Raw genomic sequence first — 21009 nt, 5'->3', positions numbered from 1 at the left:
CTATAAAACCAGGTTTTGTGGATTTTTGCAGTAAATGACAAACAGGCAGAGCTAATAATTTGTTGCGAGATGCGTAGCTGCATTTCTTTCAGCATTAAGAAGCTGACATTTTGTTTTTTGGCGCCCTTTCAATGCAGAGCCTCTTGATTGAACACAGATCTGCAAGCTGTTGTCCTTAACACAGAACTTCTACAGGATCGTGTTGACCTCTGAACATGGTACTTCTGTTTCTGTAACAGTTTTTCCTTGTAGTCCTGAAACCTGCACAGCTCATCTTTTCCATCCCTGAAGTGGTGCTTTTTGAGTTGTTACACGTAACGATGGATTTTTAAAAAGACGAACAACACAAAACAATCATGTCAGCAGAAAAAAAAGTTAGTCAGTTTTAAAGTTTCTGTCCAAGTAATAGTAATAATTTTTGAATAAAATTATATTTGAAGCTTTGAAATGAAACCACCTGAATCACTTACATGGCCGACTGAGCTGTGGTGGCTGAACATGAAACCACTAATTCCAAATATATTAATACTAATCAGATATTTCAAAACAATTGAAGACATCATCTCAGACATTCCATAATAGAGCTTTAATTCAAGATGGCCACCATATCTAATCTGCCACAGCCAAATCTCTTGTGACATGTTATGGATGACTCTCAGCTACTACCACACCAAGTCTGAGCTCAGTATCTGTAAAACCGAATGAGTCATATCCATCTTTCTGTTTGCTAAAGTTTCTTAGCTTTGGCGGCCATCTTGAATGGGACAAACACCAAAAGATGATTACTTTCTGAGAGTTTCGTTCAAGTCCGTCCAGTGGTTCATGACATATTTGACAGAGCAGACAAACGAGCACACCGACACAGGCAGAAACATTATCGCTCCGCCTTCGCCTTCAGATAGCTACGTTCTCTGAATGACCAATAAGAAACACTTGATTTACTGTTCAAAATTAACCCCTGAACTTTGCTGTAATGTACAAAACTATGTGTATGAGCTGCTAAAATTCACTTCTTAATTACTTTAATTGTGGAAGTCAATTAGGTTTGGTTGAACTGAACCTCCAGCTTTTAAGAACTGAAAGTCTGGGAATTCTCAGACTGGCTCATCGTTCTCAGCAAGTCTTTTTCCTTGTATCTCTTTAATTGCAGTGAGATGTCAGTGAAATTCACAACATATCTGTGATGCAACGTTTTACCGCTTTTGCCCCACAGCTGAAGGGCGGGGGGGTTGAACTGTTCTTATTTTTCTCTGCTGGGATGGTCAGCAGCAGGTGCTGTTGTCCGTTGTCCGGTCACTGTGGTGTTGTTTTGCTGCCAGGTGGCAGTTGTTGGCAGACACAGTTATGGCTTTGTGTTTCCTCTGAGAGAAGCTGCCCTTTTCAGCTGCTCCTTTATAACCAGTGACACCCCCCCCGGCTCTCTAACCCCTGCTTCCCTCGGAGATGGAAGTCCATATGAGCATGTGTGCTCTCACCCAAAGCTCCGTGTTCGCAGGCCCAATCAGACTGGCTAGCACAGATGTGACAGGCTTGCAGGAATGCTAGGAATGCGGAGGCGCTGGAGCGGGTGTGTCCATCCTTGGCCCGGGGCAGAAGGGGAGGAGCAACCTCAGTATCGGCAGACAGCTCAGCTCTGCTCTGCTGGCTGCCTGCCGGACCGACTGGTTGGCCAGTACGGTGAGTGCTGCAGGCCCGCTGGAGATGGCCTGCGGTACTTTTATGGTAATTGCAAAAACCAGGGCCTTCTCGAGGCCAAGTACAAGACGTCTTTCTCCTGTCATTATGCATCTGGGAAGCTGTTAAACTTCTTAAATGTATGGTCTGCTGTGTGTCTTTCCTGCATGTGTTTAAGAAGGCACATCTTGACCAATTTTGTCAGCATAATTTTCTGTCAGCAAGTTTAGAGGCATTATTCATAATGATACACTGGTTCAACTTCTCGCTTTGGCCCCAATTTTTCAGCCACAAAAACCCAGTAAGCGTGACTTGGCAGAGAAGAAAACCGAAAAAGCCTGACTTTCCTTTGAGACAACATAATGCAGCTTTCTGTGCTTCTCATGCACTGAGATGGGGTTTTACTTGATTGCAGCTGCACTTTTTTTGTAAAAGCAGAGCTTGTTAAATCCCCTGCACAGCGATGAACATAAAGAGGACCATGAAAGCCCGGAATAGATGCCTGTTAACTCCACAAGATGTTTGTGCAGAACTTTGAGTGGAGATGTTATGTCCTAAAAAACATGGTTCTGTTTTCTAAGCCCTCTTTGTAATTAGGCTGCGAGGCAATGTGAGGAGACATTTAGGAGTGTGAAATGAGCAAAATAAAACTTTGAGGCCAAACAAGTAAACCTACTCATTTGTATGGGATGAAAATAAAAATGTGGATTGGGAAACAGACTGAAGTTTTGTCTGATGAGCTTCGAGACGTTGCTGTTTTCTTTTAACTTCAAGAGATGACAACAGTGCCACCCTCTGTGAAACTGTAGTTAATTGACTTAGTTCTTTGTCTTCTGTTTCAGGTCGCAATGAACTGATCGCAAGGTACATCAAGCTGAGGACGGGCAAAACCCGCACACGAAAGCAGGTAAATAAGAAAACCTGTGTTGTTAAGCTGATAAAAGAGACAGAACAACAAATTAAACAGAATCAATTAAGATAAAATGTTGCATCAAGTCACTTAAAAAGGTTTTTAAAGGATATGTTTGGTTTTATTTTACATTTCTTGCAACAAATCTTACAAAAGTACATTTATTTTGCCTTCCTTTTCCTGCTTATGGAGCCGCACAATATAAATACAAATTTAGAAAAACTGTGTTACAAAGTAAAGATTTATTTTTACAAGTTCTCAGTAATTTGAGAACTACTTGGAATTACAGAATAATAGACATTGTAGTGATTATCTGCAGCAGAGGGACTGACCCACAATAAACGATACTCAATATATTGATTAGATATTGACATGTCATCTAGCACAGCAAAGTAGCTCACTAAGGCCCAGAAACACAAATGTTTTTATGTGATTTGGATTTTGGAACTCTTAAAGTTTATCTTTAACATTTAATGTTAATAACATCTTTTTGAAAAGCAGCTTTTTATGGTTCCTTTTTGCAGCCAAATCTATTCAACATTCTTGTAAACAGTGCAACAGTGAGAGTAATATTTTATACTGAAAATACTTGAATTTGTTGACATTTTCTATGGCATGAAAGGCTTTTAAGCATTTGGTGTAATGTGTATTGTGTTGTAGAGTTGTGTGTGGGCTTGTCAGCAGTAACTGCGCTCTGAAACACCAGTCCTGATTTCCCTTTGAGTGTGAAATTAATAATTAGTTTTTTCTCCTCTTGTTAGGATGGCGAATGCTTCTGAGCATCGATCTTTGCAATGATCTAAAAGCCAGGGTCAGAATCAAAGATCAAGAAGACTTATTGATCGTGAATTATTTTTTAGGTACTGGTTTGTTATTGAACTAAGAGGCAAATTAATGTAGCATCAGAACATTAAATAAACTGACTGATTTATGTTTTATTGAACAGACAAACAATGTCTCAACTATAAAGTCAGAATATTGATCACTCTGATGTAGAATATCACCAACCTTATCCTTTAAATGAAGTTTCAGTGGTTTTGTTTACGTCTCTTATTGCGTTTGTTGTGCTTGTGAAGAATCCTTATACACTCTACATGTACGCACTTGCAAAGTTGTGTGTGCATGCATTGATATGAGGGCATGTTATTTTTATGCTCAAAAGCTGTTTCACACCCCTTTAGGTGTCTAGTCACATACAGGTGTTAGCACGGAAGAAAGTTCGTGAATACCAGGCGGGTATAAAGGTAGGTGCCGCCGGCCTGCCTCCCGGCAACACTGACGGGGCGTCTCTTCCCTCTTTGGTTACGGCTTCTCTCTTTCTTTCTTCCCTTCTCCTGTCTCTACCCTGTCTCCTTTCCTCTTCCCTCCTCTCGGCTATTCTTCTGTGCAGGTTTCTAGCCACTTGCAGGTTCTCGCCCGGAGAAAATCTCGCGAGATCCAGTCAAAGCTAAAGGTATGCGCTTCACCTCGGCGGGGCTGGCACACGCTCGGCTTTGCACTAACCGGCTAATTTATGATCTCTTTACCAGCTAATTTATGATTTGATTATCAGTCTTTTCCTTTGATGTGAAGCCTGCTCCTACTGCATGAGTGGATGCATGTTTGCCACAGAGAAAAGCCATAAACAGTGATTAGATCAGTGAAAAAAAAGTCCCATCTTCCTTCTTTGCATGTAGTACACAACCACACAGGGTTTTGTATCTCCCAAATCTAAGCACCGTTAAAGATGACTGTTGTGTCTAAAAAGAAAGCGTAGTATATTAGTCTTTGTCTTAAATGAATGCACACGCTCTGCCATCCCAAACCCACAGAAAAGCCAATAAGCTGCATGTTGCTCCAGCTCTGTATCTGTCTCCTTTGCTTCCAGGCTTCTGCAGCTAACTGTACTCTTCTGACACTTTTTCACCCTAAAACCTGCCTTACTTTAATATCTTTACTTTCTACATTGCTCCTTTTGTGACTTCTATCAACTTTGTATAGAAATTAATCTTTCTGTGTAATAATTATGACTCTTTTTGACGCGTCTTTCCTCAAGTTTCTTTGGACTCTTTAAGCTTTAAAAAAATATGAATATATTTGCATATTCACAAAGAAATAATTAATGCAGAAACTGCCAAAACAATTCTGTGGAGCAAACTTGAACGCGAATTAACATCTGAACGCAAACTAATCCTCTAGGGGGCAGCACCTTCCGTGACAGGCATGTTTTAGCTGAAATTAAATCATGATGGTTAAAAAGTACAGAGCAGGCTGGTCTTTGAAATTATTAGGAAATGGATGCATCACTTTCCCCACATCAGGCTTACCTTAATTATAAAATATAAGTCACCTTTAAAAATCTTCTTTTTGACAAAGATATACTTTTAGAATTTCAAAATACTCTATCTGGAAAACTACTGGAGTGAACTCTTTCAAACTGCACCATTTGATAAAGTCCAGGTTAATCATCCTGTGTCTGATTTCATCGTTTGCAATGAGTTCCTTTAAGTATTAAAGCTACTTTCTATGATAAGAAAAAAAGCAAGACATTGAAAGGGATGATGTCCCTGTGTGTCAGCTATATGTCTGGTGTACACAAGGTTTATAACATTTATTTAAATTTAATTTTGATGAGTTATGAAACAAAGTTTTATTGCCAACAATACACAGATTTATTTCTTTGTTAAGTCAAAGCAGTTTATTAAAGTCTTCTGAATACTTGTTTACCAATAAGTAAACTGACTAGCGAGTGTTTTTCCACAGACCCTGTAACTGAGAATAGAATATAATAGAAAAAGAAAAATAATACATTTCTGATTGGTTTAAATGAGAGGAAACTCTTTCATGGTGTGCATAGATCCACTTGATTTTCATTCATTTTTTCACTATCGCACAGTATGAAAGAGAAATTGTTATATTGGATTTAAAAAAATAATAAAATTTCTGTGCTTAGAGAAAGTCAATCTTGATCATGTAGAATTGCACCGTACTAATGGTTTCTCTCTTTTTTGATTCAGGCGATGAATTTGGTAAGTGAATCTGACTTATATAATATGCTTCCCTCCTTCCCATTTTTTGTCAGTACTAGTGCACTGTCCTTCTGCTATGGCCTTCTGCTGGCATGGCATATACCGTCTTATTGCTGTTCGGTAACGAAACAATGCTTATGGAAAAAGCCTGAAGCACGGCGCTGCTGCACATCCTGCCTAATGTAGCATAATTGCCCCTCAGGCTCTGCCAAAAGTCAAATTCTTGCTTGCTTTGCATTTAGGTGTTGTTCCCTGATACGGGGTCTCATTTCATAGGCATCTTTCCTTTTAATTGCAAAGACAGATCTTACCGAGTAAGGTTTAGTTATTTTGTCTACTAAGAAGTGAGTTTAATAAAATAAACATATATATCTTTGAATGACTCCTCCGTGAGGTTGGGTTTTGGATTGGTTGGCTTCAGGCATCATGTGAGCAATCAAAATCAATGCTTACACTGTAAAAACAATTTTTCTTTTCAATGTTTATTATTAGATCATGCAACTTGAATCACTTCTTTCTGCTTCTTGTGGTGATCCTGATAACATACTGACCTGCGATGTAATCAGATCTGTGCTGCTTCATGTCTCCGGTCTTCTCTTTGCTTCAAACTAAAAACTGCTCCTTCAAACATATTTAGAACCTGGTAATGTTACTGTACATTATTTTTTTAGTTATTTTAAAACACTTCCCAAACTGCAGCTCTTCTTGTGATCATTGTCTTTAGGTGATGCTGCCACCTTGTGGTTGATTCTCTGATTTCTCTCTGTCAACCTGTAGGATCAGGCATCTAAAGACAAAGCCCTGCAGAACATGGCGGCACTGTCTTCTGCACAGATCGTCTCCCCGACTATGATGAAAAATCATATTCAGCCACTGTCTCCTGCCCCGTACCCACCAACCAGAGTGAGTAAATCATGAGAAATGAAAGTATTTTGTCAGAATTATAAAACCACAAAGGGGATTAACCTTGTTTTCTTACTCCAGTTCTGGCCGGCTCCAATCCCAGTACAGCCTGGACCATCTCAGGAGTAAGTAAACCCCCATACCAAGCCTACGAGACCTTTTATAGTGTAAGATCAAGGTGTGTGCAAATTCTGAACAGATAACTTAGCGTGAGAGGTAACAAAATGCACAAATAAATGAGTGGATCCTGTCGCAGGTTAGGCTTTTGTTGCCAGGTGGGTACTGTAGGGTATGTTTAATGAATCACATTTTTCAGCGCCAGGATGGTTCTAGATCTCAACCCGGGAAGGACTCCTGGGCCCGGCTGCACCAGCCATGCGTAAGTTCCCCGCTAGCCAAGCCCCGACTCTGAGCACAAACCGGCTCTAACATTATGCTGTGCTGCATGTTTCCTGCACTCCAATAATTTGTAAGTAAGCATTGAAGCAGGTGAACTTACGCCTACCTGGTGCAGAAACACATGCTCACTTTTTTAAACTAACAAATTCACACATTAAAGACTCTTATAGAAGACACAACCCATTAGCTGCAAACAGCTGGTAACTGAGATCTTTATTTGATTGGCTAATTTTTTTTTGTCTTTCAGCGTCAAACCCTATGTACAGCCCCCATACCCGAACCTTCCAGGTCCTGTACAACAACCCATACCAAGTGAGTAGAAAATAATACTCTGTGTAACAACTAATGAAAGCTGAATGATGATGAATGATTGTGCGTATTTGTGCAGCGTTTGAGCCCTTGGCGTCCCCTCCTGCACCATCAGCGACTGCGGTTCCGGTGTGGCAGGATCGGACGATCGCGTCCTCCAAGCTGCGGATGCTGGAGTTCTCGGCTTTTATGGAGGTCCAGAGAGACCCGGACAATGTAAGCTGTTTGCAGATTCTGCCTACTGAATGCAACAAAGTTAATCAGTCACTGGAGAAGGTGTCATATTTTAGAGTGCACTTTCCACTGTGAGGTACTTTAAATTCTCAGAATTCTGAACCTTTTCGTACATTTTGGTGTTCGACAAACAACAAAATGCTGTCTAAAAGAAGAGAACGAAACCACTGAAGCATCACTTTCTGGTTTGTGGAAGGCTGGGGGTTCAGCATCTGGTCACCGTCATCTGATTTTGTTTTTCTAAGAACCAGAAGTCACTGTATGTAATAAAGAAGATGGAGAAGATTTCCCTGTTCTTTAAATCTAATTTAACAAAAAGCAGCTAGTCTTTTAAAGACAATATGAAATTTATTAGTTTATAATGAGCTGTACTCTCTTCAAACAGTTTCAGATGAAACTTTGATGATGCCACTGAGATGTCACTTTCTGGCTTTTAGACAATATTTTGTTTGTCTAACACCAAAATGTGCCAGAGTTTGTGTTGTGGGGGCGTGAAAGTGTTGAAAAAGATTTTTTATATTAGCTCCTACGGGCTCTCATTGTATTGCACTCTGTAGTTACTCCATTAGATTTAGTTTTTAACTTTAATGGATATGTTTACATGTGCAGCAGTTTGACAATTGACCTTATTTTAAATAGAAAAATTGAATATTAAATGTAGTTAATATAGAATACCCCTTTTCTATTCTTTGTACAAATTACAGAGAACATTATTATGCGACATATTCCTTTAGCACTGCAGTATTTATACCATTTCTCAATGACGTTTTGTGGCTCTATGTCTTATTGACATTTTCAGTTGTCTCTCTCTGTCCACTGCAGTACAGCAAACATCTGTTTGTCCACATTGGACAGACCAATCCCTCCTACAGCGACCCGCTCCTTGAGGCTGTGGACATCCGGCAAATCTACGACAAGTTCCCTGAGAAAAAGGGCGGCCTCAAAGAGCTTTACGAGAAAGGCCCCCAGAACGCTTTCTTCCTTGTAAAGTTCTGGGTGGGTTGTTGTTTTCAAATCTGCAGCTTAATACTTTTCATTTTCATGCATCTTCTGATGCCTTTTTGGTGCTTGGGGCAGTGCAGAACATGTAACAGTTTTGTTTTCTGATCATTGTGATCACGGTTTTTGCTCTCTGCAGGCTGACCTGAACAGCAGCGGGATGCTGGACGGTCCGGGTTCGTTTTACGGCGTCAGCAGCCAGTACAGCAGCATTGAGAACATGACAATCACAGTTTCAACCAAAGTCTGCTCATTTGGCAAGCAGGTTGTCGAGAAAGTTGAGGTAAGGATTTGTACTGATCGAGCGTTCTCATAAACCGGTGCATTCTTGTTCAGATATTGTTGACGCTCCTGTTCATGTCGCAGACAGAATACGCCCGTATGGAGGGAGGAAAGTATGTTTACAGGATCCACCGCTCTCCTATGTGCGAGTACATGATCAACTTTATCCACAAACTGAAACACTTGCCTGAGAAGTACATGATGAACAGTGTTCTCGAAAACTTCACAATCTTACAGGTAACGTGCTCTCAGTCATGGTCAGATAGTAAAGAAATTGTTTGGAAAGTGACTTATATTTATTTATTTTTTTAAATTCAAGAATTAAGATTTACTAGAGGCATAAATATAACGCTCTGCCATTTTTTTACCTGAATTTTAAGCAAGATAAGCGTATTGTTTTTGCCTTGATCCGTTTTAAAATGCAACAAAAAAGAGTGGAAAAGATAACTATAAAAAAGGCCACGCTATTTATACTCAAGGGTCACAATCCTACATGTTTTAGTTGTTTCCCTGCTCTTCAACAGGTCTTTAAATTCTGCAGAAGTCTGTTAATCACTCAGTCATTCAAATCAGGCGTGTTAAAGCAGGGAAACAACTAAAGCATGCAGGGTAGTGACCCTGGACCAGAATTGGACACTACTGCACTAAATCAAGCTTAAAAAAACACTAGTTGTAGCTTAAAAGAATATACAGTGTGTGAGTGTCGTATCAATCTGCTTTCCTTTCCCCTCAGGTGGTGACAAACCGAGACACCCAGGAGACCCTCCTCTGTATAGCATTTGTTTTTGAGGTTTCCAACAGTGAACACGGAGCTCAGTATCACGTCTACAGACTTGTTAAAGAATAACAGCTTCTGGAAAACCCAGCCGAAAGCCTGATGAAATCTCACTCTGACCACCTCAGCCATCCAGGAGAAACTGCAACAAAAACCTTTAACAACGGTAGACCGGATTAACATGGACACATTTTATGCTTTAAAGAAAGAATGCAAGGAAAAATAAAAGTGTAATTGTGCCAATATGCAAAAAAGAAAAAAAAAAACGTTGTTTTTTTTTTTGAAGAACTGTGGACAACCAGCTATTTTTCATGTGTTTGAACAATATGAAGTGGGTCATTTGTATTTGATGAAGCTTGAAAAGTTTTACTGAGGGAATAAGAATGTGGTTAGAGTGGAACGGACTCTTAACGGTAACCGAGTGAACATGCTCTGAGCAGTAAGAGAAGTGTACATCGGACTGCAGAGTGGAGAAAATTGGACCACGGAAGGAGGACAACCAGAGGCAAGTTGTTTAAGTTTGCGAGGAAAGCAAGTGCCTTGTTTTTACCAAAGGTTATATCATTGCCTGCCACTTTGAATTGCCTTTTTTTTTTTACTACCTCTTGTTTTTAAATGAACATAAACTATTCTTACACGTATTTTGTTACAAAAATAATAGAAGAAAAAATTCAGTTCAGCATCTGTGGGGGCAGTTTTTTTGAGGAAATGGGATAACTAACTTTCATGTAGCCTGTTTTGGAAAGTAAGATAAAAAAATACTTTAAAAAAAATCATCCCAAGTTTAACAATCCAAGTGCTTTGGGGGAAAACTCATTTTGTTGTTGTGTTATAAGGTTCTGCTTTTTTATATTTTACTACACAAGTAAAAATCAGGTCTTACCAGCATCTATGTTACTGACGATTGACACTAAGGATGTTTTGTAAAGTTGCCTTCCTGACGAGACCCCCTGTTCTTTCCCTGTTTGAAGACGTGTGCTCGGATGCACTTATACTGATCTGTGACAGGGGTTGGTAACAACAAGAGTGCTTATTTTCTGACTTGAGGTATGTAGCGTAACTCAGCAAAAAAGTGTTTATTCTGTACTGTGAGTCAGCGGATACTAAAGGAATATGTGTTACATAGGAGTATTTTCAGGGCAGGGTGGGAGGGATTACTGTTCGTATTTGCAATCGAGAACTCAGCACAGAGACCACGGTTAAAGGGGGAGAAGAAAAACACTGTTTCTTTTGTTTAAAAAAGAGATTATATGCTGTGAAGTTGGTTTATTTGCTTCACTCTTCTCCAAGTAGTGCATGGAGAAGCTACATTCATTGCTACAAGTTTGGTTTTATATTTAAGACAATTTTTTTTTACAGGCAAAAATCAGTCTAAATAATTGTTTTGAAAGAAAGCTTTTGTCTCTGTGGAGTATGACTATTGATTGTTATTTATAGGGTTGGAAGAGAAAAAGCGGGGATTCTCCGGATGTGTTGATACTTGTTCAAACCGCAGCAGGTCTTGGATTAGATGCAGGTTTAACCGTCAACCCCTCGAGTCCTGCTAGACAAGCAACTACTCTGTGTGGTTCACTGGACAACTTTGCCATGAAAGTGCAAATCTAAGACATATCGGTGGCAGAATAGTTGCCCCTGGCTTTGAATGTCATATTTCACAAGCTAGACACATAACACTCCTCCTCTTGCAGGTCAGTTTATCTTAGACATCTTTTGCTATTATCAAGATTATTGTTTTGATTCTGTTGTGTTTTGACTTTCAGTGTTTTGCCTTATGCTACACTGAAAATACTGTGTGATTGTGCTGGTATTGATAATTAATATTGAGATATCTAATGTATCATATTCTGAATGGTGTGGGATTATTATTATTATTATTATTATTTTGGTTTAAGGTGGTTTACTATTGTCTTTGTTACCATTGTGCATTGCGATTTTATACTTAAAAATAGAGGTTGGACTATGTAATCAACAAATGTATCTAACAATACAAGACGCATGGTGCCTTTGGGGCCACTTTCCCCAGAAAACTCATTAAAAGTTTGTTAATTTGTTTTGTCCATGGTGTTTCTTTTAATAACAATTTAACAAATACACAAGCTACCAGACAATGTTTCAGAAATGCAGTAGGATGTACAACCAAAAGGAATATGTTACCGCTGTTTGTCACAAGTTCTGAAACAGGTTTATAAAATCAAACTAAATGTTAAACTTTGTACAAATACAGTGAATTTAATGCTGAACTAAATCAAGGCAGGGATCAGTAAAGTAAAAAAATACTTATAATAATACATTTTATTTTGGGGGGAAACTCTCTCAAAGTTCTGATCTAAATATATTTAAGGAAGTCCATCATAGTACAAACAAAGGAAATTCCTGAGGGCCAGAGATAAAGAGCTGTTGATGCTCATGGGACAGAAAAACATCTCTGAAGAGTTCGGAGTATATTATTTTGATCTAAATTCTGCAATAAACATTGCATGGAAAATAAATAAGGTTATTTTTGGTAGGAAAATAAACTTTAGATGTTTTTGGTTTAAAAATGTATTTTTGTTTTAATTTATTTTAAGAGACAAACACTGCATCAACATTTGACCCTTTCCTATCTATAATAAATATTGGTAGCATCATGGTTTGGGCCTGTTTTAGTGTATCAAGACCCATATGGTTCGCCATCATTGATTAAATAATAAACTGTCAGCTGTCAGAAAACAAAATGTCAGCTCATGTGTCTTTCTCCGGTTTGTGACAAAGCAAAAAAAAAAAAAGTCAATCTCGAAAACTAAAGTGGAGAATGAAAAGGTATGTGTAAAAGAACTATTTGTAGTTCTTGCAACTAAGAAGTGCTTTAAAAAATCTAACATTTTATGTAATTTATTAAACCCTTAACAGTTGTTTACATCGCTTTTAGTTTCTTCAAATGTCCAACTTTTGTTTTGCTATATTTTTTAATAAACCTCTTTTTGTCGTCCCAAGAGGAACTTCATCTCCCAGAGTTCCTTTCGAAAGAGAAAGCTCAAACCGGAAAGGCTGTCTTCAAAATAAAATCGCACCAAAATAAGTAATGTTTACAACAAACACCGACTTTTAGCAGCAAATTTAGCCTAATTTGTGTGCATTTTACGCGCGTGCTTGAGTCGTGCCGTCGCTAAAATGTGAGCCTAGTTCCTGTTTTGTTGTGGGGGGGGAAGATAAAACCCGGTGGTCATTTGAATTATTTTATTTATACCAGGTGACTTCACGTCGGCAGGGAAGTCGCGCATCAATGGCAGCCAGCGTTGTTAGTTACCTGATATGCTGCAGCTGACCAAACTGCGATGAGTTTCCCTCTCCTGACGAAACAGGGCTCGAAGCTAGCGCGCTAACAGGAAGGAGTTACGAGACAGAAAAAGCCCGAACCGAGCTCAGCACTTCGGCACTTTTAACGCTCCTGCTCGGCCATCCGACGTGACGGGAAACCCGCTTCGGTGAGTTAGATTAACGGCGGCCAGCTCCGGAAACTAGCTAAACGGGTCAGTGGTTAGTAGGTTAGCTCCAGGCTGTCCGCTACCTGCAGAGCTGCGTGGTCAACATCTGAATTATTAAACTCAGCACAACTAAAGACGGAGTTTTTCAACCCGTACATGTCCTCCGAGACTTCAGGGGACAGTTTTATGTGACAGACGCGTTAGCTGAATCTTTATACCGGAAATATTAAGCAAATTACTAACTTAGTTTGGCTTCACCTGTCTCCTAAACTACCAATTACATTTGAAATGCTAAATCAGGCGACCCATCAGACGCTTGACTTACAGATTACTCACTGATGTGTTTTATTTGTATTCTGTTTGTTAACAAATTGTGATTGCTTAGCTTTTTCCCTTATTAGTATAAGGCAAAATCTGTTAAATGTTAATGCAATAGTGAAATAAACTACAATATTCCAGAGCTGATTTGATTGTACAGAGTTAATAATGTGTTTGCTCCCATTAAAGAAGTGGACTTTCAGTTGTTGGTTTAGTTGCATCATCCTTTTAACAAAGTTTGCTGACAAAATGGTGATGATTTCTGATTAAAAGAGCTTTAAAATGACACCAAGATCTCGTGTCTGGGTTAAAAACTAGGAAACCTACAGCGTTTTAAAATTATGAAGTTAGGATTAATTCTGCCTTGAATTTCCAGTGAACAATGTGTCATCCCCGACAAAAATTGGCATAGTTTCTACATATTTTTATTTTTATATATCATGAAATTTTCAGCAAATGCTCTTTGATGACGGCTCAGATTGTACTAGCTTTTTCAGTGCTTGGAATTGTATTAGTCAGTTAGTTTTTTTAAAATTAAATAACTACCAATACGTCGTTATTCATCCCAAAGATTGTCTTTGTTACCAAAGAAAATTAGATTGTCATCATCTTGTCATTACCATTTCCACATTTTGCTGGTGGAAATAAAGAAAGTATGAATGTAGGTGGTTGAAAACATAAACTAACAAGGTTTTTGTTCCCTTCAGGAAAGCCAGACGTGCTTTTATTGCACGTTCTCAATTACGCCACGACTGTCTCTCAAATAGGAAGCAAACAACTGGATGAGAAAATAAATTTCTGGGTACTTTTCCTATTTATGATCAATGCAAATTCCTGTTATTCCAACCCACCTGCCAAGAAAAAATAATATTTGTTTTATTGGATGTCCCTGTCGTAAAGGACCTGGTATGTTTCTGTGAGTGCTGACTCACAGAAACATATCAGGTCCACAGAGGCACATTTAGGTTCATTCAAGGCTTTACGTCGCAATGAAATAATTCATTTTTTCACCCCACCGCTTTAGTTGTTCCAAGTGTGGTATTTGTGGCTGACTTCTTCTTCTTTTAAAAAGGAAAATCAGCAAAAAATCAGCATGACAGTGAGGTTTAACTTGGTCAGCTGAGTTGTAACAAAGGTTAAAAACACAGTTTTGTCCTCCTCTCTACAGACGCTGCTTTCATAAACACTGCACAATGTAAAGGCAGTGTATGTTTACATGACCTGCTTCGCTGGTATTTCATATTGTTTTGTGTTTTAGATGAACTGATAAATTTTTTATAGTTTTTTTAAAGCATTATAAAGTCAGAACTGGAACTAAAAGAATGACAGAAGTTTAAATATGTAGTTTTAGTGCTTAGTGGGCTGTTTTTGATGTTTTTTTATGACATTTCAGAAAAAAATAAAACACTGTTATAATTTACTTTCTAATAATTTGTTTTCTGAACCCAAAATTCAGATTTTCTACTTTTTTATCTGCCACATTGAATTGTTCCTTGTGAACTGTCGTGTCACTGATTCTTCAAAGCTCAGATAAAAGTAAAATAATCCTGTTTTTGTCACACATTAGGGTTTTGTTCCAGTTATTTCCCCTGATCCCAGCGCTCCAACCATCACCTCTGCTGATCTCCAAAATGGCCACCGCAGATTATGTCAGCATGAAAGTCTTCTCTCTGAACTGTTGGTCAGTGGTTCTGGGTTAGAAACATCCTAATCTGCTGGGGTTTTTTTTGGACATGTACAAGTCTGTGGAAGAAACTAAGCCCATTCATATAGTCTGTTTTTTTTCACAGGGGGATCCGCTATCTGAGCAAACTCTGTTCTCAGCGCTATCAGATGATTGGAGAGATGTTGTGCAAGGAGGAACATGATATTGTCTTATTACAAGAGGTTGGAGAAACTGTCCTATCAAGTTGTAAAGTTCCCGAATGATTGACTTTCCCTGGGTTTTTGTGTAATGTCTGGCTCAGTCTTTTATTATAAACCCTCTGTTGGATTTAAAATTATAAATATAAAATATTCAGATGTGCCTTTTTGTTCTGTTTTTAATGTGGCCTAAAATGTGTTTTCGCAGGTGTGGAGTGAGAAGGACTATCTATACTTGAAAAAGAAACTCTCCACCAGTCATTCTCACTCTCATTACTTCAAAAGGTAACGTATGCATCTTCTTCTGCATCAAGAAATGCTTAACTCGTAAACCTCAAAGGTACTTTAGTCTTAAGTTTCAAAGTAAATTGTCATTTCTACAAAACGCCAGTACTAGTCTTGTGTTAAATAAAACTCACATTCCATTTGGCTCTGCAGAATTGTGCGTGAAGGATTAACTTTTGCTGCTAAGTCTTTTGTGACCCTCATACCAAAGCTGTGATTAAATCAAGTCTTACCTCTAATCTTGAAAGGTAAAAAAAAAATGTCTGTTTTTCCCCACTTTGCAGTGGAGTCATAGGCAGCGGACTGGCCATTTTCTCCAAACACAGAATCCACGACACATTTCTCTATCGCTACTCACTGAATGGTTACCCCTACATGGTGAGTCTGAATCACTCTGGACTGTTAGCTCGGTAAAAGTGTGACAGTTCAGTAAGACTTTAATTTGAGAGTTCAGTGCAGAAAAATATTTCTAAACACATGCAGCAATGCAAAGGCAACCATACACTTAACATGCAGAAGCATCCAAACATACATTCATGTTGAGCTGAATGTCTTAATATAATAAAAACAAACATGATAATTGTGAAAGGTTTAAAATGGGGCCCTTAGTTGAGACATGCCATAGTTTTACACCCCTCACTGAGTAAGAGTGTCTCTGACCCTTTCAGGCTCACCATGGGGACTGGTTTGGAGGTAAAGCTGTTGGAATGGCAGTCTTAAATCTTGGAGGCCTGACTGCAAACATTTATGTTACACATGTAAGCCCTGATTAAAAATCACTTGTCACGTCTCTCTTCGTATAACCCTTCCGTCTCTGATCCGCGTGCTCTTGTCCTTCTGTGCTGATTGCAGCTGCATGCGGAGTACTGCAGAGAGAAGGACACCTACCTGGCTCACAGAGTGGTTCAGGCCTGGGAGCTGCAGCAGTTTATCCGGTACGGTGTCAGCTACTGTCTGTTTACACTGTTGTGTGTTTGCATACTTTTGCGTGGTGATGGTATTTGGAGTGAAGCTGGTGCCTCACTGGGCTGCGACTGTCCGAGACCAGTCTGTGACTCAAAGTTGCAAGAAAATTGTGAGGAAAAAAGGGGAATCTGCAGTTGCACTCTCGCTGAATTGTGAGTGTTTGACCAGTGAGCCATGCAGCCACATTTTACCCAGTCAGCTTTTTTAAATCATGGCCTGTTTTTGATTGGACGGCTTGCAAAACTGAAGGTTGTGCATAATATTTAATTAATCACTTCCGCTCATATCACACCCTCCTTGGCAGCTGTGGAACACCTTTGAAATGAAAATAGGCAAATTTGGACCATTTTTTAATGATTATTTATCTCTCGCTTGGTTTGACCTGGACTTTCAGAGCTGTGGCCTCGGGTGTTTCCTGTCATTGAGCTCCTGTGCAGGTGTCAAGATACAGCTCTACCGCTCCAGAATTTCAAAAACTAAGCTGAGAAGGGTTTGTGATGGCAACACTGGGACTGTTTTTAGGAAAAAAAAAAAAACTTGTTTATTTAACATGTTCAAAATACAGGCAACAAGACTGTGAGCCTCTGTTATCCACAGAAGGAATTTGAGAACTCCTGCAAACGTTTCATGAAGTTTTGGAGACTCCGTCGTGGATGCTTTTCCCAACTCGTCGCCAACACTTGCAGTCCTGTTAGACACTGGCCTTAAAGAAATGCCTGCTGGAACGTCACATCCTTTCAGTCGCTAATGAGACGTTTCATCTCGATGTTGTTTGTGTTCCTTTAGGCACACCTCGGCTGGAGCAGATGTGGTCATTCTGGGAGGTGACCTCAACATGCACCCTCAGGACCTGGGCAGCAGACTACTGAGATCCTACACTGGACTGCGAGACGCCTACTTGGAGACGGCGAAATTTGATGTAAGTAGCAACAAGATGGGTACACAATATAAGCATTTATTTGTATGGCGTTTGTTATAGTTTTAGCCATATTGTCTTAGCAGCATTTTACCCTTTCCCTTTTACATTTTAGCATTTTTTCTGGTAAAATACAGACCTGAATGATTATAGCAGATCAATTTGAGGAAGGCTGTGAAAACAGTCAGGCAGGATTTCAGCAAGTGTTGACTCTTTTGTCAAAACACTTTTTCTAGATTAAGAAACACATCCGTTGTTTTTAACTCCAACATCTGGTGCACGCTGCCTAAAGCTGCAGTGTCATCGTGGTTTTCTGCCTCATGATTTGCACTGATAAATAAAAAATGTCATTGCTATTTAAATAAATAAATAAACTCGAGGATATAAAAGGAAAAGCAAAAATTGTTAAGATGTGAAAAGGTTTGTGTTGGTGGATGCTTTTTGTGTAATTCCAGTTGAAAAACGGTGTGTTCTTTTCAGGGTTGTGAAAACGGTATAACTCTGATAGCAGACAACCCTTTTATAAGTAAAAAGGAGCTTGTTCCCTTCGAGAAAGGCATTCGAATCGACTACATCCTGTTTAAGGTGAGCGAACGCTTCGCTCTGCTCTTTTTATTTTTTCATTTTATAATTTTCATGTCTTATGATCAGATTCCTTCAAATACATTTTATTCATTTGAGCTCGCTGTTCCAGGGGACCTCCAAGACCGACGTTGACTGCGATTTCATGTCCACCACCAAAGGCTCCGTTCCCGACCAGCCGTTCCCGTACTCTGACCACGAGGCGCTCACCGCTCAGCTGCAGCTGAAGGCCAGCGTTCCCGCTCAGGCAGGAAGTGACCAACAATCCAAGCCTCCTGCAGGTATTTACCACGATGACTAAGAGACACGTTGGCTCACTGATTTGCTGACATGACCTTTTTAAGGCTTTGCTCCTTTCATTTGTTTGGTTGTTTGATTTTAAACACATTGAATGGATTTACAAAGTAATTTGTTATTACTCTATTAGACATACATAAATATTTACATAACAATGAACATAAAGTAATTAGAGAAACTGCATTCTCTGCAGAAATGTAGGATGAACGCTGAGCTCTGAATGACTTCACTGAAGAAGCTGAAACTGAGTTGTTAAAGCTAAAACAAGCTGAACACGAGCTAAAAGGAGCAAAAGGCTGGCTAAACGCTAAAAGTGGCACAAGAAGACGAACCTAGAGATCTTATTATCTACTGAGCTGAATCTTTTGGTATACGAGTGGCTAAAACAGCACAAGGTTTTTACAAGTGGTTGGCTGGAATAATAAAAGCAGGGGACCGATTGTGTGACAGGAGTGTCAGCATTCACACTACTACAGACATTATGTAAGATTATTGCACTTGGTGTTTCTGAAGCCCTGAGCTGGTTCATGTGGCGGCAGAGCTGAGAAACCCAGACAAACTGATATCGCCTCCATCAGTGGTTCAGATGCCGTGAGATTTGAGGGTTTAGGTATCGCTGTAGTCTTAAACTGCCTTTGTGTCACCTCGCTCTGTAACTTTACGTTTCTATTGAGCTGTTCAGGGATTAAACTTGCTGTCTCTTCCTGTCTTTCAGGGAAGCTGGCGGAGCTGGTTGACATCGTGACAGAGGCTCGCACAGAGGTGAAAGTGGGCCTGCACTGTGCTGAGAGGATGCGCTACACGGCAGCACGAACTGGAGCGATGGGGCTGGCTCTGCTCTTCCTGGAGCTGGCCATTGCAGCGGTGCCCTGCTTCGCTCTGGGAGCAGAACAGCCTTTCCCTCGCACCTCCTTCTACCTGCTGGCCGCTCTGTGCTTCGCCATCCTGCTGAGCACCTCTCTACTCTACATCTTTTACACAATGGAGCTGAAGTCTCTGCAGGGGGCTGAAGACCAGATGAGGCTGGCTGTAGGCGGTCTGCAAGAGAAGCTCAGAGGTTTTCCTTTGGCTCGGCCTCACGACGCCCCCCGGGGGCCTCCAGAAGGGGACAAACCTAACGCTTTAGACCCCGAGGAATAACTTCAAAGTAGGCTTTTAGAAAGAAGGCTTTGAAGTCAGCTTTAAGAGTGACCTTTAGTCTGCTCCTGTTCATGTGTTTCAATCTTCTAAGACTTAGATTTCTTCTGCAAAGTGAACTATAATATAAAACATTTCTGAACATAGTAGTGCAGGACACCTGCTTTGACATTTTTATACTTTTATATAGTCATCTGTAGGCTTTTATTACCCCTGGAGTTCTCTATGCACCTGTAGTACATACATATGCCTCCTAATACACACTGACGTCATTATATGCTGTTTTTTTTTTTTTTTTTGCTTAAAAGTCTTAAATATGCTGATTTGTGTTCCTCAGCCTTAGGTCCGACTTGCATTCCATCCTCCTGTTGTTCCACTGGGACCAGTTGTTTTGCTTTTAATTTCACGTCTCCCCTTTTGTGACTTGAAGAAGTCACCACACCTCATTGTGGGGCCAGTTAGTTTCCGTATTTGATTGTTTTTGATGTGTTTAGAAGCTTAAAAACAACAACAACAACAACAAAAAGTTGCCCTGCACAGACCGCTCAGACGCTTGGAACGGTTTACATTTCAGCTCTGAAAACGCACTGTCAAACTATCTGCATCAGCCAGTTACATCTGAAGAGACAAACTCTCTGCATGTGTTTTTTTTTTATTTATTTATTTATTTCCTTGGTAACCATTATTCTGTGTTTGATATCCACACAGAGACAAGCTACACTCCTTGTTCCTGAGTCTTAAAATTGAAGGAAATGTTTGAATTGACTGAAAATGTTTGTTTTTTTTTTTGATCGTGTAACTTTTACAAACTACCATAAGCATAAAAAAGATAATATATTTTGACTGTTCATTCATTAGATTAAACAAACTTAATCTGCGTGACTAAACGACTTGAATGTTCAGCTGTAAAACCATAATGTGAAGCACTTGGTGGTTCTTAAGATTAATAATTTCTCCTGTTTTCAGAAAGTTCTGTTCATTCCACCTGAAAACTGTGCTGCAAACAACCAGGAGGGCAATAATAAAAACTTCAAATGAAGATTTATGCATGACTGTGGCTTTCTTTAAAGGCAAACCGGAACAAAATGGCACCTGATGGTTTTTTTTTTTTTTTTTTTTATTAATTTTTTTAACATATAAAAACCATTATAATGACAACTTCACAATCAACAATCTTTTCAGAAAATATATATACAAAAACACCTCCCCAACAATATTTTGAGTGAAATTATAACATCTTAGTGCACACTAAAAAATATTAACAACAAATTATATGCGAGTAATCAGGGATAGAAAATAAGATCAACATCACAATAAAAAAAACAAAAATAAAATAAAAACGTGGGGTTTATACCAACTTAAATTCAGATATAATTGAGAAAAGTTTGACTGCTGGGGCTGTATTAATTTTTTTCAAAGATTCACAAAATAATAATAAATCATTTTTTAATGCTTTTACAGCTGGAAGAGATTTTGTAAAATGGCATTTGTGAATGTAAAATTTTGCAAACAGTATAATATTATTAATCAAATATTCAACTTTTTTATTCCTTATTAAAATTCCAAATTTTATTCCATTCCAGGAAAATGACTCAACTTGGATAGATTTAGACCTCAACCAGTTATATATTTCTTTCCAAAGATTATTAACAATTTCACACTCATAGAACAGATGTTCTGTTGATTCC

The 21009-nt window shown here is 39.2% G+C and overlaps 2 protein-coding genes across 9 annotated transcripts in view; both read left to right on the top strand.

The window, feature by feature from the left end:
• The window catches only part of LOC108231638 (transcriptional enhancer factor TEF-5), a 31822-nt gene extending 20279 nt beyond the window's left edge, over positions 1-11543 (top strand). The window contains exons 4-16 of one of the 8 annotated variants that reach the window (XM_017408818.3): positions 2517-2581; positions 3766-3828; positions 3975-4037; positions 5581-5592; positions 6370-6495; positions 6577-6620; positions 6812-6874; positions 7142-7206; positions 7283-7419; positions 8260-8433; positions 8576-8719; positions 8803-8955; positions 9452-11543. In XM_017408818.3, the coding sequence (XP_017264307.1) occupies positions 2517-2581; positions 3766-3828; positions 3975-4037; positions 5581-5592; positions 6370-6495; positions 6577-6620; positions 6812-6874; positions 7142-7206; positions 7283-7419; positions 8260-8433; positions 8576-8719; positions 8803-8955; positions 9452-9565 (1223 nt within the window). In that variant the 3' untranslated portion in view covers positions 9566-11543. The remainder of the gene's footprint in view (positions 1-2516; positions 2582-3765; positions 3829-3974; positions 4038-5580; positions 5593-6369; positions 6496-6576; positions 6621-6811; positions 6875-7141; positions 7207-7282; positions 7420-8259; positions 8434-8575; positions 8720-8802; positions 8956-9451) is intronic. The other 7 variants (XM_017408821.3, XM_017408819.3, XM_017408822.3 and 4 more) reach the window with 7 other exon arrangements.
• A 1007-nt stretch (positions 11544-12550) lies between these two features.
• smpd2b (sphingomyelin phosphodiesterase 2b) lies at positions 12551-20360 on the top strand. Its single transcript, XM_017408605.3, has 11 exons — positions 12551-12957; positions 14843-14956; positions 15066-15162; positions 15347-15423; positions 15708-15801; positions 16092-16181; positions 16276-16358; positions 17176-17308; positions 17786-17890; positions 18000-18168; positions 18900-20360. The coding sequence occupies exons 2-11, from the start codon at positions 14907-14909 to the stop codon at positions 19322-19324; spliced, it is 1323 nt and encodes a 440-aa protein (XP_017264094.1). The 5' UTR covers positions 12551-12957; positions 14843-14906; the 3' UTR covers positions 19325-20360.
• Positions 20361-21009: the final 649 nt, after the last annotated feature.

Source organism: Kryptolebias marmoratus, linkage group LG4 (assembly GCF_001649575.2).
Source record: "Kryptolebias marmoratus isolate JLee-2015 linkage group LG4, ASM164957v2, whole genome shotgun sequence".
NCBI classification, from domain to species: Eukaryota; Metazoa; Chordata; class Actinopteri; order Cyprinodontiformes; family Rivulidae; genus Kryptolebias; species Kryptolebias marmoratus.
The sequence above is the reverse complement of the archived record's forward strand: the minus strand, read 5'-3'. Positions and strand labels throughout refer to the sequence as shown.